This window comes from Strix aluco, chromosome 5 (assembly GCF_031877795.1).
Source record: "Strix aluco isolate bStrAlu1 chromosome 5, bStrAlu1.hap1, whole genome shotgun sequence".
Classification (NCBI taxonomy): Eukaryota; Metazoa; Chordata; class Aves; order Strigiformes; family Strigidae; genus Strix; species Strix aluco.
In genome coordinates, this window is record NC_133935.1 from 66,452,886 (window position 1) to 66,478,600 (window position 25,715).

The window sequence follows — 25,715 nt, forward strand, 5'->3', positions numbered from 1 at the left end:
TCTTTTTGTAACTGTTCTCATGACTCCATTCTCGCTCATACTGCTTTTCAGTTATTGCTGGATGGGTAATGATACCCAATCCTTAAACATTTTGAAATAAAAATCTATTTCAAAAGAAACTAAAAGACATGTCAAATATTTTCATAAACAAAAGTTGAAGAACATGAAGATGATCTGTTCAGTTCAAAATTTCTTTAAACTTAACTTCAACCTCCAAAAAGTATTTACTTTAGATTAAGAACTGGGCAACTTTAGCTTCAGAACTTTTCGGAACAGGAGATTTTTTGGTTTATTCTCTCTCCCCTGAAAAAAAAAATACTATTTTTTTTGACAATTCAGCATTTGCAAGGGAAGTATTTTCTCAGAAATATCTTAGCTCGTTCCCTTTTACCAGCCTTCCTTCAACTGAATTTCTACAGCCAGTATTTGAATCATACCAGGGGTGTATTTCTGTATGTATTTTTCTATGTTTATTAAAACATGAATTAAGATAAGAAAATGTGTACTCTTGGTGGAACTAGCTTGCGAATACTGTCAGAGGACTGCAGTTAAATTCTGCGGATCGGGACACGGTACAGATGTGGTTTATCGCCTTCTGGCAATAGCGTGTTATTTCTTGTAAATTGAGTTAAAAGTAAGTATCGCAGGAATGGTTTAGAATCGTGAACCGTCTACACCGGCAGTTCATGCATCGGCGTTTAAACCGCTCTGTGGTGACGGTGGCCGTGAGGGGCGGCAACGCTCCCGCCCCTGGCTGCGGCCCGGCCCGCCCATGGCCGCGGCGGGGGTAGCGGCCTTCCCCCGGCGGGGCTGCGAGGGCCTGCGGGGCTCGCGCCGCTGTAGGGTCAGGGGCAAAGCCCCGCCGTGCCTCGGGCTCCTGCCCGGGAGCGGGGCCAGGCGGCCGCCCCCGCCAGCGCCGCCCCGCCCCGAGCTGCCCCCCGCCGCGCCGCGGCCCGTCGCTCTCGCGTGACGTCGGCGGCGCCGCGCGCGGCGGCCCGCGCTGAGGGAAGGAGGCGGCCGCGGCGTCCGGCTGCCGCCCGCCCCGGGGGAGCCGCCGCAGGTACGGCGGGGCGGTGGGGCGCGGTCCCCCCGGGCAGGAGCGGGGTGGCGGCTTTATGCGGGGGGTGGTGCTAATGCTGTCGGCGTGCCCCGGCTGATGCTGGGGGCGAGGGGCAGGCTGGCTCGCGTTCGCCGGGGGTGGAAGGGCCGGGCCCAGCTTGATCCTCAGGGTGAGCCCCCGCCGCCGGCAGCTCCTCCCTTTTCGGTGGGTGCTTCAGAGCGCCCCAGGGATGGCCGGTGGTTGTGCAGGCCAGCCCTGCGCTGCCCGGCACCGTCCGCACCCGCCTCGTGTCCCTCGCCCTCTGCGTGGCCCCGTGGCCTCTACTGAGGGCACTGCGCGGGCGGGATGGAGGTGGCGGGCGTCTCCTGGGCAGAGCTAGAGTGGTGAAGCTTTTGAAGGTGTCCCACATGAATCCTGATTTAGATCAGGGCAATCATCTCCATTCTATTTTAGTCCGCCGAGCAAAATCGGGCGTCTAGAATTAAGCTTGCACCACCATCACTTTGGTTGTGATCAAAGTCATAGTGTTATTTTCATAGCTCATGGCCTAAATATGTGCAAGGTCAGTTTTCTCTCTCATTTTGGGCTGTCTCAGTTTAAATTAAAGCATACTCAGCAAATTCTCATACCCATGTTACGAACGTTTCTTCCTTTTCCTGATACTTTTCAGGTCTTTGCGTGAAACCAGAGACCCAGACTGTAACTGCTGTAACCTGACAATTTGATGTGAAATGGAGAGCATTACACAGTTGTTCAATGATTTGTGTGAAGTGCACTTGACAGGTTTGCCATGGAAAGTCCACCTGGGCAGGCGGAAGATCAGCAAGAGAAGGGCTAAGCAAAATCTGAAAAGGGTTGCTTATAATGCCCTGTTCATAAACCTTTTTCAAGATGAGGCTCGTAAGCTGCAATCAAACGTTTCCAGGCTTCCAGTGAAGAACAAGATTTTGATGCTGTCTTTCAACTTGAGAGTTGGTGGCCTAGGTGCTCAAGCGGACAGACTGGAGAATCTTGTGGAGGAACTGGAAACAGCTGAATGCTTACCATTTACTGAAGTTAATTCTGTCTTGGATCTCTTAGTACAGCTTGCTGGAACAGGTCCTCCTCAGCTTGTACCACAAAAAAAGGACTATTTTCTGAACAACAAATATGTTGGGAGAAATGTCAAATACCAGGGTTATGATTATTATGATGTAAGTGTATTTGAGGCTGATATACAATCCCTAATAACAAACGAAGAATGTCAGTTCAATGACACGATTCAAAAGACTCTTCAGATAATGGAGGCTGCACCTGGCACCGGACTCCCTGCCATAGGGTTGTTCTCACAGAACTATCCTGCTGGTGACAAGTTTGAGAAAGAAACGCGGGTCTCGCTCTTCGGTGCTCTTGTCCATAGCCGTACGTATGATATGGACATCAAGTTGGATTTACCACCAGTGCCTGACAATGCAGATTTGTCTGGACTTGCAATTAAAGTATGGTACCATTTGTTTTGGACTTGAGAATGTATGCATGCTTTCAATATGCCACTCTGGAAGTATAGTTTAACATACAGGTAGTCATTAAGATGAAGCAGAGATCCTTTTCTTTGCTGAGAACCAAATAAGCTTTTTGGGTAGAGATGTATGATAATCAAAACCTTGGTCTTGTCCTATAACTGTAAAAAAATCATCATGTGGCCATAGGCTTTATGAAGTTAAGCCATCAGCTATATCTGTGTTTTCCTTACCCTAGTAGTCTTTTGCTTGCATTTTTGCCTGCTTTGGATATTGAACTCCTTTGCATTGTCTCTTACTTATTACTGTTCTGCCCACCTGCATAAGCATCCCTGACTGAATGCATGTATCTTGCTGTTCCAATTACATTACCTAACTTGTGTTTTCTTCTTGTCTTGTTGTATCTTAAAACATTTTTTAAGTTATGTTTCATTGAACCTCCTAGTTCCTACTGTCCTTTTACCTTTTCAGTGTGTACAGTTTCTACTGTATCTTTTTTCCCCTTTTGCTGTCCATTCTGTTTATTTGTGCTATGTTTTCTTCTCATAGAGGTACTAGATAAACTTGTTGGGTTTGTTTTCTTTCTTTCCATTTTTACTGTGTGTAGGTAGGTTTTTTATACTTCTGTACTTTCAGTCCTCATTTTGAAATTCCCTTAAGAGTCTTAATTAAGACTTGAAGGCAGACACATTAGAAAAGAAAACCCCTGTGCCATTCAGTGTGCACATATGGATGTAAGTCATAACTGAGGGGAGGCAGAACCTTTTTGAGTGACTGATGTACTCTTTCCATCAGACTGGAAAATTTGTGATTTCTTGAAGAACATACAGCTTTTTATGAGGGTGTGATTGTCTTTTACTAAAATTGAGTACTGTTCTGCACATACAACTCCTGTTGAGTGGGAGTTGAGGATGTGGCATATACACTGTTTGGACACCTGCAGATTTTCTGCATATGAATAAGCATAAGGAAGCAAACTATGTTAGTCATAGTTAACAAAATGTTTGCAAATTTGAAGAATTAGGACATGGATCGTTTGCTGAAATGAAATACTGAGCAGTATGATTTTGTTAGTGTTACATATTGTTGAATATCCAGACCTCAGATTCTCAGATTGTGGAATTATATGCTTACTAAAGGAGTAAGTTTCAAGTTTAACACTGACAAACTTAGTATATTATTTTGATGGTGATTGTTGTTTTATGTATAGGCATTAATACCTGTAGAGACATCAAATGAAAAAAGTGCTTATAGAAGAAACTTAGAATAAAGGGAGGGGGGACAACACAGGTTGAGTCATGTGGAGTCACTTGATGACAAATGATAGCAGAACATCTTTGTTATTAGCATATGTTTCTTCAGTAAAATGTTTTCATGTATAACATTTGAACTCTCTCTGATAGGTTCCCCAAAGTATAGACCAGTCAGAAGATGAGGGATTCCAGTCAGCATCCAATCTGACTCCTGATTCTCAGTCAGAGCCGAGCATGACTCCAGACATAGACTTGTGGGATGCAGTGCTTACATATGGACCCAGCAAACGAAGATGTTGGGAAAGAATTGGATAGTATGTGTCTAATGTTACTGGCAAACTTACAATCATATACAAATGTATGAAGGTGCATTTTGTCTTAGTTCCAAATTACCTCAGTATAGTGAAATGTGCATATTTAATTCACAGAATTCAATATACTGCATTAATGATTGAGAAGGGAATAAAGGTCGTGCAGTTTCAACAAACTACTTAAGTTGCAACTGTTTCATAGGAAGAGATAAAACAAAATCATCTTTGCCAAAAACACTGAAGGCATTCTGGGAACACTTGTTGTTTGTGTGAAATGCAACATTTTTTCTAACTAATCTGACTTCTTACGCACTATGCAATTTATCTCAGTCTAAAATGATTCCCTGTTTTCAGTTTCAAAAGAGAAAGTGGTAGTTGTATAGCACTAGAATAATTAAACCTGTATCTTACAGTATTGTATTCCTTTTCTGTCTGTAACCAAAATGGAAATTTCTTAATGGTGTAGTTAGACTTGTAGTTCTTTTGGTTGTTGAGTAGAAGTTGCATCTCCCGAGAGAAGGCTCTAGATAGCCCTGTTAAAGCTTCCTAACTTCCCTAAAATGAAAGACAAAAAAAGGCAGGTATGGCAGGTATCTTCCTTACATTCCTGATAGACAGTGGTGTGCCTGATTCTTGAAGAAACTCTGCTCTGTATGTTTTCTGTAATTTTAAGTAATAATGTGGTGATGTGTCTGTTTCAGTGCTATACAGTGTTTTTTCAACTCTGAGCCTGAGAAGCTCAGAAAGTCAGAAGTTCCCTGACCTGATTTTTCAAAGCCACTGTAGCACATTCTAGCTTTGTTCCTAGAACAAGACAGTTTTTCTTGCTACCATTTAGACTGTAAGGATCTTACAGTCAAATATAGACCATATACCTGACAGCTTTCGTGTAGCACATGCTACTAGAATTCAGAATTTTTGGAAGAACTGGAAGGAGAAATTGTTTTGGAGGGGATAGTAATCCTCACTGGGAAGAGCCAAAATGTGTTAATACAAGTCATAATAGCATTTTGAGCATATTGCTTTTTAATATATTTGAATATTAGTATTACATGGACCCTGAAAATCTGGTATATATTGACCTCATTTTCCTAATGTGAAAACTGCATCAGGGAAGGCCACAAAAGGAGCTGGTAATTCTCTGTCAAGGTTTCTGTCTCTGAACTGATGTTCAAATTATCTACCTATTTCTTCACTGTACTGAGTTTGGGCTACAGTTTCATTGACTGAATGCACATTCCCTTGAAAATGTACTATATTACTAGTAGCTTTTTCTGTGGTCAGTACAGGCTGTGTAAAATTCTGAAATGCCTTTTTTTCTTTAGGAGATGTATTTCCTTATTTTCATATAATCACCTTGTAATGTTGTGTTTACTCTGACACAGCCCACCTGGTAAAAAAGAGGAACCGTATCTTACTGAAGCTGGGAGAGAAGCTTTTGACAAATTTTACAAACTTCAAGAAGGGGAGTTGCAACTGTTTAGTAATACTGTACTTCAGCTTCCACAGCTCGTGCTAATGAAAGAACCAGAACTGGTTAAAGACGTCTTGAATGTCCTCATTGGTGTAGTATCTACTACATTTTCACTGAATCAGGTATGGAAGATTTTTAACTGTGCTTCTTAGTCTCATCTTTTTCTTCTTTTCTTTGTAGAGGTTTCCTCTTCAATACATTTATTTCTTTTGGGATGTTGCAGATCTTGAGAGTTGTGGGTACTGTTAAAAAGTTGAATGTGACCTAATGACAATTAGGCAGTATATATATATGTATATATATGTGTGTGTGTGTATACCTATATATCGCATGATGTTATTGCAATAGGCTAAGAGCATTTGTAGTCCTCTAAGTGAAAATGGGATATGAATATTTAAAAATAGATGTGTAAGTAGTTTTGTAGATTGGATTTTCCTTAAGGAATTAGATAATGAGTCTTATTCTGTATATTTGAAAATACCATTCATACTCCTTAAATTTTGCTACAATTTAATATATTTATCACGCTGTCCTATCTATAGTCTCAGTCACCAGAGTATCTAAACTGAAAATTTGTCTGCTGTTATTTTTGTGTGTAAATGTTTGATATTTTAAATCACAATACAGCTATGAAATACTTGAATCTGCCTGTTTTTTCTTTGCCTGTATCCTTTTAGGCTGCTCAGACATTTATTATAAAGGAGGGGGTATATGTATCTGGAACTTCACCAGAGGCAATGCACAACCTACTCTTGGAAGTGGCAGAGTATGGAACCTATTACACACGACTAAGTCGTTTTTCTCTTCAGCCAGTTTTAGATTCTTCATACAGCAAAGGACTTGTGTTTCAGGTAAAACAATTGTATTAAATCATCTAGATTGAATGGGCCAATTATCTTAGATAGAGAAGATAACTTTGATTTTGTGTAAAGCTGGAATTTCTGCAGTCTGCTAAACTGCAAAGCATTTTAAGTGTAAGGCTCATCCCAGGTCAGCAGTGAATGCTGGAATATAATTTTTAGATGTTTTAAAAACATTACATGTTTACACATTAAGATGTATAAAATTAAAATACAACTTGCTTAATACAGTATGCATATATGTGATATATATATTTTTTAAAAATAAAAACTGAAATAGAGAAATTATATTTAATAGCTTTAATTACTTCTTCTCAGTTCAGAATTAAGTGCAAATTTTCCCTGTCCTCTGTATATTATGCTGAAGTGTATGTACACTGTGTAATATTAGGTGATTTCATCCTTTTCTAATGCATAGAATTAAGTTAGGATTGGTTATGAAAAAGTATTTCTTCTGTATATTTGATTTACAGCAATATTAATAGAAATGGAATAAGAAGGTCTCTCTCTTTGTCTTGTTAGAAAGAGTTCTAGACAAGTTTTTTCCAGTATCCAATTTAGGCATGAAAGTAAGGAAACGGGTTTCCCTAGGTTCCTATTATAGCTGTTAGAGAATGAGAGGCTTCTCAAAGGGCAATTCAAAGAAGCTGAACCAAGGTGCTTTATTACACTGTGCGTGGGTACAAGCTCTGTGCACTGGATGTATGGAGAGTACAGTGGAGTCATCTGGCTAATTGGAATGTCTGAAGCTGCATGGACTCTTACTTGGTCCTTACTTTGGTATACACATCCTTCTTAGCTGCATATGCACATTATTTTAGTAAAAGGTTTGTTTTCGTGCGATGCAATTGATGTGAGACATAGATAGACTATTAACAGCTTTAACAGTAAGATTTTAAATATTTTCTGTTGGTACTAGGCATTCACAAGTGGGCTGAGAAAGTATCTTCAATATTACCGAGCCTGTGTTCTGTCAACACCTCCTACTTTAAGTCTTCTAACAATCAGCTTTCTCTTCAGAAAATTAGGTCGTCAGTTGAGGTAAGAGAATAATATTAAATATTTAAGCTTTTCATAGCAGACAAAACACAATCTAATTCGTGTGCACTAAAAGAGACAATATTGCTTGGACATTCTTACACAGTCTTTCAGTATTTTTCCTCTATCTTAACAGAGAGATTTGTTTATATCCAGAAGATTCTAGGGAACACATGTGAGGTCTTTATATTCAGTTTCTTTGTTATCTCTGTTATCATTCAGCTCATACAGTTGCATTGTTGTATGATGTTAAGCTTTAGCAAAGTTCATCACTATGATCTCAGAGACTTTTGGTTGAAATTGTAACATTGTTTTAATATTGTTTTTAGGTATTTAGCTGAACTTTGTGGCATAGGAACAACAGCGCTGGGGATCAGTGGTGGAGCTGGTGCTTCATTTCCTACGGTGATAATTAATTTGATGTTTTTATGTTTGGTTTGTGTTACACTGTTAATATTCTTCAAAATTAGGTAGAATTTTACATAAAATATTTAGTGTTGGTCTCTCTGCTACCAAAGATGCGACTTTGGACCTCCAGTTAGAATGCCATGATCCTTTCTCCAGATACTTTAAATTTTGGAATTTTGTCCTGTGTTTTCAATTCCTAAAGTAAACAAATGAGAAAAAAAAGAAGCCTTGGAGTGCATTTTATTTCATTCTAAGGGAGATGTTTGTAGCAACTCAAATGAAGCCAGCTCTAAACATACCTGTTTCCCTCCAGTGACTATAAAGCGAGCTTGAGGTAACTAGCTCAGATAAAGTGATTTTAACTGCAGATAGCTAGAGGAAGTGAGATGAATCCTGCCTTCTGTGTCTAGTGAAACATGTAAAGCTGTGTATTTGTGAATCTTTTGTTATTAAACTTGTAGTGAAGTTTGTTTCCTAATATTATAATATTTTTCAATTTTTTAGGGTGTTAAATTGCTTTCATATCTGTACAAAGAGGCTCTCAACAACTGTAGCAATGAGCATTATCCAGTTCTTCTGTCTTTGTTGAAGACAAGCTGTGAACCATACACAAGGTACGTCCATACTGTTCTCTGCCTAGTTGTGTTTAAGAGCAGTTATGAATTAGTAATCTGGTGAGTAACTCTACTAGTTTAACAATGGCTTTTAACATTTCAGAGATAAGATGTGGCTGTATCTGCAAAATACATATTAAAATTAATTCATTTTGCTGAATCCTTCTTTCCCTCTCTTTTCCAGCTCTGTAACAACGTAAGAGTTTTATGTGTGACTAGATTAGTAAATAAATGCATGTAAATAAAACTCTTTCTTGCTGCTAGTCCTGGAAATTCATACTAGAATATAAGACTTGGATAAGCTGCTGTTTTTTTTCTTCTCATACCTGTAGTAAAATCCTGAAACTGCTAACTAAAAAGTTTCTCTTGGTGTTACACAAACTGGGAAAGTTTATGCTTATTTCCACCGTCTGTCTTGTGGGCTTTTCGGTAATCAAAAATTTTTTTAAAAAATCATCTGATGTTCATTAAGTAGATGTAACTAACTAACAATAGGAAGCAGAGTTCCTTGGATTGCAACAGCTTTGTTAAGCAGTGGACATCAATTTAGAAATTGTTAGTTTATAGACTTCTGAAGAGACGCTAAATTTCTTTAAACAGCTATTATAGGGTTTATAGCTGTAGTCCATCATCAGTTTGCAATGATACTTAATAGATGTCATGATACTAGAAAGAGAAGACCAAAATCTGTGAAAATGCTCTAAATTTAAGATACCTCCGGTGGCCACCCTTCTTGTTTTTTCTTCCTTCCACATAAAATGTTCTTCAGAGGAATTTAATTTCAGATTAAGACTCACTGAAATATCTTCACAGCTACTGCCCTGCAATTTATAGAAGGCAGTCAAATTTCTGAAATACCAAGGGTGGGATGTCATGGCACCACAAGGAACCTAAAAAATATGAAAGTATTCTTACTATATTTATACTAGCTATACTATACTAGTAATGCTATGGTACTTACAGCATTGACTCTTAGATTTGTTGCAGATCTCTATTGAAACATCAGTCATATATGATCAGGGCTGCCATGGAAGGAGGCCTCTGTTATCTGCAGAAAGTGTCATCCCATTCATTTATTAATCTGAAAGAAATTAAATAATATAAGCTATTGCTCAAATAAATCATAGAAACATCAGATTTAACACTTTAAATGTACTTAACTTTTTACTTACAACCTTAAAATTGAACGGTGGTTCCTGTGCTAAATGCTTCCAGTTTGTTACACTGACCCAGCGTCTAGAAACAGTGTTGGTATTGCAACTAGTAAGAAAAGAAAAGATTAACCTCAAGGTGGTCGGAGGCTTTTTATCTACAGCTTCAGATAATTTTGGTTTCACACAGAGGAAATAGGAAAAAGCATAAATAAATACTCCAAAATACTGGTTGTTATTATTGCATATATATTAAAATATATGCACACATATATATTAAAATATATGCATATATATTAAAAATATCTCTAGGTCTGGGGAAAAAGTGCTTAGTATTGCATCTTTGTTTTATACCCTTTCATTTTCTCCCTGCTAAAGTTACCTCTCTGTAAAATAAATCCTTCTTACTTACCTCTCCCTAAGCTTTTGATGTGCTGCAAAGATTTCTAGAAATTTTTAATATATACTTAATTAATTAGTAAATTAATATACAGAAATAAAATGATTGTTTTAAATAAGGCAGTGTTCTTTCATATTGACTAATTATCACTGAAATGTTCTATATAAAGATGGTTTCTTTTAAGAAAAATGTAGAGTCACAATCCTGTGTGTATCTTTAAATATCAGTGTGGTAGCACTTAATTGCTGGTTTTTATCCTGTCCTATAGCTTGTGTGTGTTGGTGTTTTAAAGAATATACTTACTGTTTGGCTATAATAAAGTTGAGAAGGCAAGAGGATTGACTTTTCAATATTGTACAATTATATTTTTTTCAGATTTATCTATGATTGGGTATACAGTGGTGTATTCAGAGATGTTTATGGAGAATTTATGATCCAGGTGAATGAGGATTATCTTTGTTTCAGAGGTACAGTATGTGTATGGAGCATTTCTAATTTATATAATTTGTGCTGTTAATTAAATAATTTAAAATATATATTTTCATCTTTTTGTTTGATATGTAGATAAACATTACTGGACTCATGGTTATGTTTTGATTTCAAAAGAAGTAGAAGATTGTGTCCCTGTATTTCTTAAACATATTGCTAATGATGTATACATATGTGGGAAGACCATAAACTTGCTGAAATTGTGCTGTCCTAGGGTAAGTTTTGGGTTGATTCCTTCCTATTACACTGAGAAAACTATGTCTCTTTAGAGCAAGTTTCTAGGCTTTTAGCAAGTTTGCTCCTTTATTGAAAACTGTTATTGCATAAGTAGGATGTTGATTCATGAAAGGCAATTACTTGCTCTCAGATACTTGTGAACTGTTTATCCACTTTACTTGCTAACACCCCACTGCAGAAATACAAAATTTTAACAGCATCAAATTCATCGTATCCAATGCACGTGATACATTTCTTATTTTGCTTTGTATTGAAAGCAGGAATGTTTTAGGCTTTCATTTTTCACACAACTCACACTACTATTTTTTGGTTTAAAGATGCGTCATTTATCAGGTCTTGACTCAGTCCTGCATAGCTCTTATATTTCAGCTTTATTACTACATTTCCAAGAAGTGCTTAAATAGTTCTGTTTACTCATATGCTGCAGAAAGAGTCTTATCCTTGACAAGAAAAACATAAGCTATGTGTCTTCCTGCTTTATGTATGCCTGACAGTGAAACAACCACAGAGGTGTCTGAAGGCTATAGGCACTCTTTTCCATGTAACTACTATTCTCTTTCTAAGATCTTGACAGAGCTGAGCAGCTCAGTATCAGATACCAGGCATAAGCTTAATATCTCAGGTGAGATGACTCTCTGCTAGTTCTCCTGAGTCTGCTCTGATAAGCATTCTCAAACCATGACTCAGCTGTGCCAGTAGTACTGGGTTTTTTATAAATCAGCATCAGCCAATATTTCCATTATAAATTATAGCTTTATCAGTCACTAACACAGTATCTTAATACTGACACATTCCCCCAGGATGTGCAGCTCCCAGGTTCAATTGTCTTCTATCTGTCTAAGAGTGCCAGTCACATTTCATCCCTTTCCATGATAGTTCCCTAAACAGCTGGCTCTTCCCTTTTGATTAGGCTGACAATCCCAGAGCACAGCTCTGAGCATTCCATCTTCTGGTTTTTGCCAGTAGACTGGGGAATCCAGTGTGAGCATGCTTGTGCACGTTTTGTTTTGTTTTGTTTTTGAAGTTCACTTACCTGTTTTCTGCACTGAGTAGAACAGCTTCAGAGATTTAGGGATGTTGAGATGGAGCAGAAAGACCTAATATACTTAGAGAACAGGTACTGTCTGATGTGCACTGGCCATATTTTCAAGAGTTATGTCTTGTGTTAGAGCTCTCTCCTGTAGGTGTGTGTTAGTTATGTTCCAGACAGTTCCTATTAAGTGGGGATCTGTGGGGGGGATATAAGTGAACAAAACCCAACTTTTGATAGGAGAGATGTATTCAGTGCTGAGTTACGCAGGCTCAGTTAATTTGGGTATTCAGAAAAGCAAAGTTTTAGGCATTTAGAACATGACTACTATGAATGTCTGTATCAGATTTTAGGTTCCTGTCCAAGTCAGTGGGAAAGAGGGGACCCTGAGAATTTGACATGTGATCCAAGTTCTGGAACATTATACTTCTGTCTCCTATTTTGAATTATATAAATGCTAAAACCAATGATAATAACAATTTTAGATCCTGTGTGGAGGCTTGTTTCAGTATCTTGAAGCATTGCTAAATTTAAAAAAAAAAAAAAAGTGAGTTCATAATCTAATATTTTACAATTTAAAAAATTTATTTAAAATGAAATTTCTCATTTTTCAGCATTATATTTGTTGGTCAGATATACCTGTTCCCCGGATTTCAGTTATTTTTTCGCTTGAGGAGCTGAAAGAAATAGAGAGAGATTGTGCAGTGTACGTAGGTCGAATGGAAAGAATTGCCCAATACAGTTCCATAAGCAAGGAGGAAAAGGTAAATGAATAAGAGAATAAAGACTTCATTGTTGGTATTTTTTTTTAATACTAATTTTTCATTTTTATTATAACTTTGAAAGAATTTGTATTTATAGTCAGAATTTTTTCATTAGTTGGTTGCTTTTTGAATTGTTACCACAGCAAATAAACATACTAAATGTAGCTTTTAAAAGTATAGGTGGTGTGTTTATTATTTGTTCGCATTTTCATATAATAAATGAGTTTTGGACTTCCATCTTAGTTTTTTGCAGCAGCAGATTTGTCCTTCTACTGAAAAGTACTGGTAAGATTGTTAGATTCTAATTTAACAAATGTGACAATCTAATTAGTAGCCAGGTAAGACTTGCTTTGTAATTTGCATAGCTAATTGTTTTTACAGAACTCTTAGTTATAAAGAGACTTCTGTCTTTCAGATGACATCAATATAGTGTATATATCAGATGGATTTGATTTGTTGTAAGGTTTCGAGTATTAACTTTCAATATTAGTTTATAGACTTCCCATTTAATTAATTGCTTTATTCATATTTCTGTACTGTAATCATAGATTAATAACCATTATAAAGTGTGTGCCTGTCTTTACAATAGTGTATTTTCAAGTCTAAAAAAACAGAAAAAATTCCCATCCGTATTTTTGTTTGTTGGGGTTTTTTTTTTAGGATTTGCGCATGGAAATAGCCAAACAAGAATTAATTGTTCATGCTCGAGAAACTGCTAGCAAAGTACTGAAAGCCATTAATGGTAAGTTGCAGCAGTGTTTCATGTGTTTTCTAGTGGGTTTGTTAATGTAAACTAAGAATATCTTTATTATAATACAGATCGACAGATATCAGAACGAATGGCTTTGGATGCAAAGAAACGGGAACAGTTTCAGAAGCTGAAAGACCAATTTGCAAAAGACCAAGAGGTATTTCTCTGTGTGTTTGTAAAGGCCAGCTTTTTTCTTAGGCAAATAATGGAAAGGATATCTTGACTTACTGTGCTGAAGTTGAATGAATAGCTCATGGGGTACAAATAAGAACTTCTTGCGGATGTGTGCATTACAGCTGGTATTGAGAGTGGCTTTTAAAAGTGTTAAAATATTTATGCAGCGTCGCCTTGCAATAAAGCAAGAGGAGATTGATGATGATTTCAGCTATGCCCGAGAACTCAGAGAGAGAGAAAAAAGACTGAAAGCTTTAGAAGAAGAACTGGAAAAAAAGGCAAGGTAAATGTATCTTAATAGTCTCCCAAAGCTTAGCTACTGCAAAACCATAATAAAGACCTCAGGAAAAATTATTGTGTATTCAAATTTATGGTACTAGCAGTTCCCAGACATTGCTCTACAAGGGTAATGTTTGCAGCTGAAAGATGGATGTAAGGATTTCTGGTAATCTATCAATAAGTTTGTGATTTAGGAATGGTTAGTGGCCCCAAAATCTTGGACCCACTGATTTGTGCCAACACTATCCAGTCTGGTTTTTGTTATGATAAGAATTTCAGGAAAAAAATTAACTACATCTTACAAGTAAAAGCTGAGCCCACAGCAAAAATGTCACATGTATGCCAAAACAGGAGTAAAAAGCAGATGGAGGAGTTTGATAACTATTTGAATTGCTCTTGTTGTACGTCTAGTCATATTTCACTTTCTTCTGTTATATTTAAAAATACTTAGGATAAATGAGTGACGTACTAAGAATAATTATAGAAATACATATTGACTAAGAATACAGTCCTGTTTTTTCCACCTGTTTATTCTCTGTGATTGAAGACTGGCTTCTGCTTTTAAAAAATTGCTTCTCAGTTCTGAAGTGCTAAAAGGTCTTATTCTCTAGAAGGGAAGATGAAAATCAGTATATGAAAATCTTTAACTTAGCTTTCTTTTTACCTTAATTTAGGCAGGAATTAATTGACCATTATAGCAAACTTTCAGATGATGCAGCCCGTAGGGAACAAAGAGCATTATGGAAAATCCAGCGACACAAGTTGGAAACAGCCCGTCTTAAGTTCCTATTAGAAGATCAAAAACGCATCGAGGTATCTTCTGAAAAGATTTAAGAAATGTTTTTTAGAAAATTTGGTACTTAAAGACTTAAAGACTTTTGGTTTTATCATTTTTATTTACAGGAAATGCTTGAAAAGCTTCCAGATGGAAACTACAGGAAAAAATTAGATATTATTCCTTATAAACAGTGCCAGTTGGCTTTAGATGAAAACCCTGCTGTGAAAGATCCACATTCACAGGTGAGTTTATTTTCTTACCTAAACCCCAGGTTGCTGTTCCAAGTTTCCCTTGAGTTCATTTCATGGTTCGTTTCAGTTCGGTAAACACAAGGTTCACTGTAACAGCAGGGTGAGTAGTTATCATGTTATTTGTGGTACATCTGAAAAATTGGAAAATTTTAAATCTTACTTGTAATAAAGCGGTGCCCTAATAAGTAGCTTGATTATGTGGCTTGCCATACAGTGTAAAAATTATTTTTTTGTTAGGTGTCTTCCGTGAAATCTCTGCATCCTAATGAGACAGTTGGCAGAAAAGAATCTGAGCCTGGACTGGAATATGCTACTTCTGCTGACCAAGCACTGCCCATGCCAGAGCCGACAAACAATGCTGATCATCATTTTCAGCCTAAAGCAGCAGAATCTGAAAGCAGTCTCCAAAGTTCAGAGAAAGCATGCAGTCCTCTAGGCAGTGCTGATTCCCTGCCTGAATCCACTGTGAATATAGAAGATTTCTTATCGAAGCCACAAGATGAAGAACATGTTGCCATTAGCGTGCAAGGATCTTTGCTAGATGAAGCATTCAGGAATATTAACTCGGATCTTTCTGAGACTTCTCAAGTAAGTGAAAATCAGCCTGTCTTGACAGGAGCACTGGAAGGAGAAGACAATGTACCATTGCATCAGCAAAACGAGTATGATTTTAATACAGTTCTCAGACCATCTGCAGCTTGCCAGGGACATGTTAGAGTTGGAGAAAATGTATTTGATGTGGAGTACAGAAGGCCTCGGTGGAATACTCATGGACATGCGTCTGATGCCAACATTAGAGTGGGAGAATATGTACCTCATGTGGACACTTACCAGCCACATTCAAGTCCTTATGGGCATTCTTCAGACTCCCATATAAAAATCAGCAGCTATACTTCTGAAGTTGAATCTAGCAGACCCCGATGGAATATTCATGGGCATGTTTCTGAAGCTCATATTAAAATTGGGGAATACACTTCAGAGGTAGAGCCCTCAAGACCTAGGTGGAACATTCATGGACATGCTTCAGAAGCCAATATTAAGATTGGAGAGTATGTGTCAAATGTAGCTTCTACAAGGCCTCGATGGAACATCCATGGTCACGCATCTGATGCCAATATCAAGATTGGTGAAAACGTGTCAGAGGTGGTCTCAGCTAGACCTCGTTGGAACATCCATGGGCACGCTTCACAGTCACACATCAAAATTGGAGAACTGGTTTCAGATACAGAGCCTGTGAAATCTCGTTGGAGCCCGTTTGGTCACGCGTCCCAGTCAAGCATCCAAATAGGGAAGTGGGCCCCATCTATGGAAAGTGATCCAATACCTCATCGTAAAACCATTGCAGGTCCTTCATCTGACTCCACAGTTCAGACACTTCTGTACAGTGAAGAATTATCTCCTGCTGAAGGGAGCAGAAGGGAAGCAAAACCATCACAAGTTAAGGAAAAGACTTTACCACAATCGCAGTCATCTGACAGTGTTTCAGTCTCTCCTGATGCTAATATTAAAGATGACAAAAAGGAAAACGTAATGGAAGAGAAACAAGAAGGTAAAATAAAATTAATTTTATTCAGCCAGCATTTGCTTAAGGGCTCATAAAAGTAACTGTAAATGTTTATGTTCAAAATGAGTACTTAATTCCTTGCATAATTTTTCAGACACTGTTAGAATTTGGAGGAAAGAATTTGAGCTTAGTCTTGTCTCTTATATACAATAAACAGAGCATTAAAAATGTTCTAGTGTGAAACTTCGTGAAACAGGGCCTCATGTGGTCTGGAGTAGAGAACATGCATAAAACTGCCTGGGAGGGACTATGGGGAGGGACTGTTCCTGGAATGGTTGTTTCTATGATAGTCTGTCGAGAAATTTTGAGGAACTTCGGGAACAGATCTGAACTAAGTATTATAAGCAGGTCTAAGTAAATGCTGTCTTTAATTTACTTGTAATTACAGTAATCACAAATGTGGTCAACAAGGACCCTTCTCCAGATTCCTCACAGAGCTTACAGGTAAGAAACAGAGTAGTTGTTGAGAAGACTTCCTTTTCTTTCAAAGGATTAAACACACTGGTAGTTAAGGTAATAAGTTTCTGTCCTAATGTAGTAATCACTGTAATACCATATTGGTTTTGCATGTCAGAAAAGTACAGGTGAGTAAGCTGTTTTATTTTCCGTTGGAACAACTAGTCAGTTACCTGTAAGAACACATTAATTGTGAGTAGGCAAAGCCAGCATCTCATAAAATTTGTCCATTTTTTTGTTTTAGGCAGAAGAACCTGAGAAAGCAACTCCACAAGATACAGTCCCTCAAGAAACTTTATTTTCTGAAGCTAATGCTCCCAAGACTAAGGAGGAGGAAGGGAGAGAGGAAGATACATGGAAGAAAGAACAAGCTTACGTGAAAGCCTTGTCAGATCAGTATTGTATTGAAAAATATCAAGACAGTTATGATTTGATGTGTGAGTAGAACTGTCGGAACAGTAGATTAATAGAAGATGTGGTAAACTTCAGCAAGAAAGCTGAGTGCCAGAAAAAATACCTGAATTACCAGTAAATTACCAATATTGCGAACTGTGGTGGCCAAACAATTTGTTTCTAGGCACAAAGATGAGAAACACATTTTGACACATTATGGTTTTCTAACCTAGAGGGGTTTGTAGAGTGTAATAGAAACAGATTGTCAAATTGCTTAAATATAATAACTTACAATGTTTATATATTTTTAAATTTAGCAGAACTACCAGTTTCTCATCTCTTGCATCACGTGATACCAAGATCATACACGTTTCCTGTGGATCCTATGGTACAGTCAGCAACAGATGAAACAGCTGTGCAGTTGAGTGAGCTCCTATCTCTGCCAGTGCTGATGAAACGTTCTATTACGGCTCCACTTGTATCTCAGTGAGTATTTGTTAGAAATAGTGAATCGATAATTTAGCAATTAATGTGTTCTTTATTAGTTCTTTCTCAAGACAAGAGTTACACATTGGTCTGTTTTCTTAAATTCTCTTTGCTTCCAGCAGTGGTTCAGAGGATGGTTCATCACTACCTAAAAAGTTCAGATTTACATTATAATTAGTAAATTAAACTTATATTTTTATGTGTAAATTAAAAATTTGAAGGTCTATTTGAAATAGAAGGGCTTGGAGGGAAGTGTTTGCTCTCAGACTCATGGATTATGCAGCAGTGGTTTTGACACCATTGTTTCCCTTGTTCTTTTAAAAAGGTGTATTTTTTATAATGTTTGTGCTAGTTTTTATTTGGCAGATGAAAGATAAGAGAAAAAAATCTTTTTGATTATGTGAAAGCTCATGTATATTGATCAGGATATATTTTATGTTTCTGTGGGAACTCTGGCTTCAAGGCTGTTTTGAAGTTTAATAGAAGCTGTTCTTGTTACTATTGGAATATATAGGGAAACCACGTATCTGCTGGACCATTTTATTAGTATATCTAATGGTATTTTAAAGAAAATTTTTTGCTATTGTGTACATGATTAGCTTCTGCCATGAAAACAGTTGTTCACAGATGTGTTGAAATGCTTCCTGTTTTGGAATCGACTATCTTGTAAGTTTGGATTTCCATTTACTGACTCTGAGTATGCTATACTCAAAGTTTGGTGCAATGTAGAAAGTAGTTTTAAACATCCAGATTGTATACAGATCATTTTGGTAGCCAGATGCATGTATTTAGCAAAGCAAAGTAAGTGAGCCTGAGTTGTGTGCTGGCAGAATTAGCCTATCCCTGATATGGAAGTTAAATTATTTAAAGCTAACTGGAATACCTACGCTATACTGCAAGCTGTAGTATAGACCTACCCTCAATATCTAGTGTCAGAGCCTTACCAATTAGGATATTCTTCTCAGGAATTTAATAGTCTTTCTTAATTTGTTTGTGCAGGTGACAGAGATAAGACAGAAGGCTGTTGATAAAATGTTGCTCCAGGCCCAGCAGCATGTTCTAAAGATCATTATATGTAGCCAGTCTTAAAATACTTCCCCAGTACTGTTCAGAACCCAGTTATCTGAAGGGGTAGGTTTTAATTCTGGTATATACTGGATGAAGATTTATTTTTGTCTCATTTTTTTGCTTATGTGAATATCATCCTGTCTTGAATATTAGAGTAAGTACTGGAGCATTAATCTGATGTAGCCACAGCTGAATATGAACAGTAAGGAAGGAGGTGCTTGTAAGAATAATACCTTGTCTGTGTTTTCATTCTTAGTGTTTCTCTTGTGAACAAAGCAATAGTTGATTACTACTTTGTGGAACTGAATGTAGAGAAGCATTTTGAAGCACTGAGACACTTTTTGTTAATGGAAGATGGGGAGTTTGCTCAGTCACTCAGTGACCTGTTGTTTGAAAAGGTAAATTTGCTTTGTTGTCTTAACCCTTGGTTTTGAGTTGTCTGCTTTAGCTTGACACCTCTGGATTCATTTGGATGGGAATGAGGGAATGGTGTGAATTAGAGACCTGGTTTGTGCTGTTTTCCTCTCTTGTGCCATGTTGAGAAGTCTTGTAGCAAGGAACTGTGTTGATGTTGTAAGGATGGAGGCAAAAGAAGGTCTTTGCTTGGAAGGGATGCCCATGCCCAAGGAAGTCCCAAGGAAGAGAGTAATATCTCCTACTGCTAATCCCAGCAACAGAGAGTACAAGGATTTGGCTCACTGAGGATAATAATTTCAGAATTTAACAGATAAACAGTCATGGAAGGGTATTTCACTTTCCTGTGAAAAATGCTGCACTATTGCTCTGTTCTCTCCCATCTGCTGGCAGCAAGGCTGGAAGAGCCTGTTGCCATTTGCTAAAATCCAGTGGAAAGGCCTGTGTTGCAAAATACCTATTCTTACCTCAAATATCCTGTAGGGCAGAGGGGAGGGCATCTGAAGAGAGTGCTGAGCCCTCTGATGAGACAGTATTTTCATGACTTACCCCTGTGTTCTTGGGGAAGACAGCAAGGTAGGAGGGATAGCATGGGTTAATATAGCTGGTTGTCAGTGGAGATACATGGCTGTAGGATAGTTAATGCATTTCTCTGAATCCTAACAATGCTATAGACCTAACTAGGGAAAGCACCTGGGGATTTAGACTTGATGAATAGCTTTATTTGTAAACCTCTGAGGGTACTGAGTTGATGAGATAGGCAGATTGGAGTCAGGTAGGTAATACCAGTCCTGCCGCTGGCTTTCTGCCCCACCAAAGCCTAAAGGGATGTGTAGCACCTCCTGAACCACAGCAAACTGCAGGCCAACATACCGGAATTAATCAGTACAGGTATGAGATTACCTTCATGCTGTGAACAGCAAATAGTTCAGCAGTTGCTTCTTGTGCTGTTCATGCATCCATACGGCAGAAGTAGAAACTTCCAATCAGAATGGTGGAGGAAGGCAGGATAGTCACCACTTTACCATTCTGCTTTAACTCACCTGTGTTTAGGAGCCAAGACTCTTTATTAATACTGTGTAATTAGGATTTTTTTTTTTTTCCCCCTAGCTTGGATCAGGACAAACACCTGGTGAATTGCTGAATCCACTAGTTCTTAATTCTATCCTAAATAAAGCATTACAGTACAGTCTTCATGGTGACACACAGCTTGCTTCCAATCTTTCTTTTGCCCTCAAGTATCTTCCAGAAGTGTTCAAGCCCAATGCACCTGATGCTCTGAGTTGCTTAGAGCTAAGGTACAAGGTAAGAAAGCATGGAGAAAGGTAGAATGCTGCAATTAGACCATGGTTCTTATGTACCATGGTAGAGTGAAGATGTTTTTAATAATGGAATACCTTTAAGAATGGAGTAAAAACATTGTGTAATGGAAATTACAGGATTTGCTTAGCCTGGCCATTACATTATTGAAATACATATATTTTGTGTGTCCCTGAAATACTTGTATCTGAAATGTTCTTATAATTTCTAACACAAAAATATAGTATGATCAGCACTGTTACTTCTTTTAGGTTGACTGGCCTCTGAACATTGTCATTACTGAGAGCTGCATGAATAAGTACAACAAGATCTTCTCCTTTTTGCTTCAGCTGAAGCACATGGTGTGGACACTCAAGGATGTTTGGTTTCACTTAAAACGCACTGGTAAGTATAATGAGTGAACTAGAAAGCATCCTGTTAAAAATGCTTTTAGCACCCTGTGCTAGACAATTGATTATAAACAGTCATGTCAAGCTTCAAAAGCCACAATTTTTTAGAGAAACTTGCTTGGCATCTTAAACAGACTCTACTAACAGTAACCTTAATTCCTTTAAAAATCCTGATTTTTGATGGTCTCCGTGAGTCCTGCTGATAATATATTTCCGTTTTTATTTCCAGCTTTAGTGAGTCGTGCATCAAATTCTGTTCAGTTTCGACAGCTCCAGCTGTATAAACATGAAATGCAGCATTTTGTGAAAGTTATTCAAGGTTACATTGCTAATCAGATTCTTCATGTTACATGGTGTGAATTTGGAAACAAACTGTCTTCTGTAGGTAACCTGGAAGAAATTCACAGAACACATGCTGAATACCTCAACAAAGCAATCTTCAGGCAAGCTACCATTGTTATTTTTACTTCAAATATTTAAGTTAATGGAGCAGCCAGTCAAGCCTAACGTAATTGTGCAAAACTGACTTCTACCTGACATACTAAGTAGTCTTTACACACGAAAGTATTCTAATATAAGGGAAACAAACTTCACAGCACATTGAAGTCCATACTTTGATGCTTTTCCTCAGCTACCCATCCTCTTCATTTCCCCAGACTCCTTGGAGTAGGCTTCAGCTCCTGTTCACCCTGCCTCTGCAAGCTTCAAGTCTACTCAGGACAGCTCTAACCTGAAGACTAAGGGTGCACTTGCCACAGTTCTGTTTTTCTTTCACCCCATCCTTGTCATAGCCATTGTAAATGAATGCTGTTTCATTCAGCATGTGCACAAGTAAGCCTAGCTGAAGGATTGTAAAATGCTTCCTCTATACATTGTATGTGCCTTTAATATATGTGCAGTGACCAGGACTGGACTGTGAAGGAACAAATGTGACCTGATGCCTCTGTCCAGATTTATGAGCAGTGCAAGAGACATCTGTCTTTTAGGAATCACAAGCTTTTAGCCCTTTGGTTACTGTATATGAGGCAGAAGGGTGGTGTGAATAAGAGGAGAGGAACTAGGGTTTATTTGGTTTCTTAAAGAGTATGCACTGGAATGATAAAGTGGGGAGACAGAGGAAGAAGAGATGATAAAGAACAGAAATTATAAACAAGAAAAAAAAAATCTGTCCTTTCATGTCTTTCTTTTTCAGTTTTAATTAGGAAAAAACTTGCCTAAACCTGCTGTTTGGATATCAGGTGGTGGGATGAGAGGGGATTAAAGTTTAAGGAGACTCAGAGCATGATAATGTTTTTAAATGTCATCTCTTTTGCAAGTGCAGATGTCATTCTGGAAATCAGATACACCAGTGCAAATACCATACCAACTATGTTGGGTTTAGGCACCTTTTTTAAAATCACGGTTACAGTTGGCTGCAGCCTTGTGGATTATTTTTTATAAGCAATTAAAGAGGAAACCTAAAGGATTGTCAACCCCATTGTATTTTTCTTCCTACAACCAATAAGTTGTGTCAACTACATTTCTAAAGTTGTTTTCGTTCTGTTAGGGGTCTGTTGACAGAGAAGGCGGCCCCTGTGATGAACATTATACATAGCATCTTCAGCCTTATTTTGAAGTTCCGCAGCCAGCTGATCTCTCAGTCATGGAGCTTCGATGCAGGGAAGCAAATGGCTGTTCATCCCAACTTTGGTCTGATGCAGCAGTCGTACAATACATTCAAGTATTACTCCCACTTCTTATTCAAAGGTAAGAAACTGCATAAATTCTAGATAGAAGAAAAAGTCAACTGACAACTGAAAAAATTACAGAGGTTTTAGAAGTATAATGTAAAATTAGGAAGATGTATGTACTTAGCATGTGTTAGAAAATGTAGTTTCCAAATGAAAACTGCATTATTGTGGTTTGCACAGATCTGCGTATGTATCAGTGAAAACGTCCACACAAGTAATCTAACAGATATCTCAAAACTGAACGTAAGTTTTTGCTAATTTGCAAAGTAAGTATGTGGTATTTAGCTGTATATATGCTTAGATTTTTCTTTTCTCTGGAACTGAGTTCTGGAACTTTTTATTGGCAGCAGTGAGAGACAGTTAGACACTACTTAGAAGTAATTTTAGATATATCTGCTTTAGTTGAGTATTACCATTGTTACAAGATTTGAAAATTCTGATTCCTGTGTTGGACTAAAGCTGAGAGCCTCCTAGCACTAGTTGAAGCTTATATCCAATGCTCCACACAAGTGTTTTTCAACTGCACAGATCATTTGCCAAATGTTCTTTCCTTTAACATGATAAAATTTCTTCTGTCAGCGTAGCCTGTAATGTGAAGAAATGGTTATCTGTCTTTCCTCTCCATTTCTCTTTCAGATCTTGTGTTTTCAGTACAAGTTACTTATCCTTCCCCTGAGTACAAAGACGGTTCATGGCGTTTGGTTTTTGTTTTTAGAGAACCCTTAATTGCTGAAGGAAGTGCAACTGTTTACATCTATGTTTTTAGAATATTTTCTAGTCAGACTATATTCTTCAGGAAATGAGCTGCCCTTTTTATTCTTTAAGGGTGTCCAAAAATGGTGTCAAAGGACCAAAAACAGATATTTCAGGATGAGTTAGAATGGCTGCTTCCAATTTCTACAGGAAGTCAGAACACCTCTGGGAGCCACCTAAGCCCATACTACGAGATCTATGGTTGCTTCATGGACAGAGATTAATTGACCATTCCGTAAGGAAATTTGCTGAGTGACCTAGTTCTATACACCCTCTTCATTAAGCACTACAGAACAAATATGTGCTTGTTCATCTACACTTGTACCTTCAGTCACTGTGTATTGTAAAATGCTCTCTTTCACAATGGGTTGATCCAGAATCCATTGAAAGCCAATGCAGTGTTGTCTCGACTTCAACGGCTTTGGCTGAGGCCCTAACTTCTAACTTGACACTTTCCCTTCTTCCTTGCATGTTACTGCTGCTTGCTCATTCCCTTTATATTAGTGCATGGGATGCTTATGAGCTTAGGGGGTTTCTATTGCCTTTTTTCCTTTGTTATTAAGGACATTTAGAGCAGTCAGTTTGTTCATTCATAGAGCTTGAGGGGTTTGTCCCAGGAATTTCTCTTTGGTTTTCTCTCTCACAATGGACTTTGCTCAAGAAAACTTCAGCAGAGCTTCTTCTTTCACAGAGGTCACCAGAGAACCTAAACATGCTCACTGGTCAGTTGAAATTATGGTAACACACCATCTTATTGTGAAAGCAACTTGAGAAAGCATTTCCTTATTAGAATAATACAGTTTCAATTAGAACTGATACATAGTCTTTCTTTTGTATCTTACTTGAAATACTTTGTAATTCCAGAGAGATACTGGACCTTTCTTATGCAAAAATACACATTTGTTTCGATTGTCTTCAGATTTCTGCATTAGACTTTTCTTTTAAATTAAAATGCATCAATACTCTCAAGGCTGACTTTAGACTATTACTCTTAGTTGAAGCTTATTTTATTTTTTTCTTCCAGTGGTAACAAAGCTTGTAAATAGAGGATACCAACCACATTTGGAGGACTTTCTACTGCGAATCAACTTTAATAACTACTACAAGGATAACTGAACTCCATAGAGCATGGTAAAATAGAAATAGATAAACCTATATGCTTATGCTTTATAGAAGCTTATGCAAATGCCATGCAAGAGGCATTTTTCTTCAGTGAAATAACCCGCTATCTAATAGCTTGAAGAATATAACTGCCACATACTGAGAATGATGCTTCGTAAAATCCACCACGCCTACCAGCTGTTTGATCTACTGCAAATTGATGTTGTTGTTATCACAAAGGTAGAAAGCTGAATGCCTGCTCTTAGCAGGGGAGAGGGTGCAAAATTGTATATCTGTGAATGTGTAAATGTTGTATTTTCAGTGTTGTGAATTTCCTCCAATGTAAATACATGTATGTGAAATAAATTAACAGATACTTTTTAAAACTGTTGAGGGATGAGTATGAGGTATGAATGTTCCGACAGACATAAGTACCTATTATTTGATGTGTTTTATTTTCAAACTTATGTTATTTCTCAATCTAATCTTCAAGGCTATTTGTCACAGTGGGAGAAGGTGTGATAAAAAGACCTTGCATTAAGGAGACCTGCTAGGAAATACAGTTTTTGACTATTCATGCACTTAGGAATTGTTGGATCACTTGTGCCAACTTTAGTTTTCTTAATTTAAGCTATATGCCTTATTTTGTGGTGATTATTTAAAATACCTAAAACAGAAATTCAGCATCACTAAACTGAAACAAAGCTCTAATTCCACATATATTCCAACTACTGCTTTCAACTGCAGTATCACATTTTCAATTTGCTAATAACTTTCCTTTTCCTTGTTATTTCTTTTTTTTTTTTCCCTTCTATAGTGTGAAAAGAGACAACTGAATTTTTAACTTCATGGTATGAGAATGTTATAGAGAGGGAGTCTGCTTTGAAGTATGTTAATTTTGAGATCCCAGAGTTGCAGTTGTTTAAAATATGGATATATTCATCAGGAGGTCATTGTCTGATTAGGGGCCACTTATTTAAAAGTACAGGCACAGCTAGCATATTACCAGTACTGTGGGATATTGAATGTGATGATTTTCTGATGATGTAGAGGTAGTTTTATGACTTTTTTTTTTTTTTTTTTCTGAAATAGAAATTAAGCATTAGAGTCAGAATATACCAACTGTAAGGTTGACCTGAGTGATTCTGCTCCTGCTCTGGTACCAAAGTCAGTATAAAAATGTGGCAATGCACAGTTGTAACATGCATGTTCTATGCTGT

At 37.6% G+C, this 25,715-nt stretch overlaps 1 protein-coding gene across 6 annotated transcripts; it reads left to right on the forward strand.

Moving 5' to 3' along the window:
- The first annotated feature begins 981 nt into the window (after positions 1 to 981).
- On the forward strand, positions 982 to 24,886 carry TUBGCP6 (tubulin gamma complex component 6). Of its 6 annotated transcripts, none has more exons than XM_074827673.1 (27): positions 982 to 1,060; positions 1,731 to 2,538; positions 3,963 to 4,126; positions 5,509 to 5,719; positions 6,275 to 6,448; positions 7,377 to 7,498; positions 7,825 to 7,900; positions 8,408 to 8,517; positions 10,444 to 10,535; positions 10,633 to 10,772; positions 12,439 to 12,588; positions 13,249 to 13,330; positions 13,408 to 13,496; positions 13,681 to 13,796; positions 14,467 to 14,605; positions 14,696 to 14,812; positions 15,059 to 16,370; positions 16,774 to 16,829; positions 17,086 to 17,278; positions 17,552 to 17,720; positions 19,045 to 19,186; positions 20,313 to 20,507; positions 20,774 to 20,906; positions 21,141 to 21,354; positions 22,458 to 22,657; positions 23,467 to 23,629; positions 24,419 to 24,886. In XM_074827673.1, exons 2-26 carry the CDS (start codon positions 1,792 to 1,794, stop codon positions 23,616 to 23,618), a joined length of 5,295 nt encoding a protein of 1,764 aa, XP_074683774.1. In that variant the 5' UTR covers positions 982 to 1,060; positions 1,731 to 1,791; the 3' UTR covers positions 23,619 to 23,629; positions 24,419 to 24,886. The 6 variants fall into 6 exon arrangements, with proteins under 6 accessions (XP_074683774.1, XP_074683776.1, XP_074683775.1 ...); XM_074827675.1 differs by having other exon boundaries at positions 23,545 to 23,629; XM_074827674.1 differs by lacking the exon at positions 23,467 to 23,629.
- Positions 24,887 to 25,715: the final 829 nt, after the last annotated feature.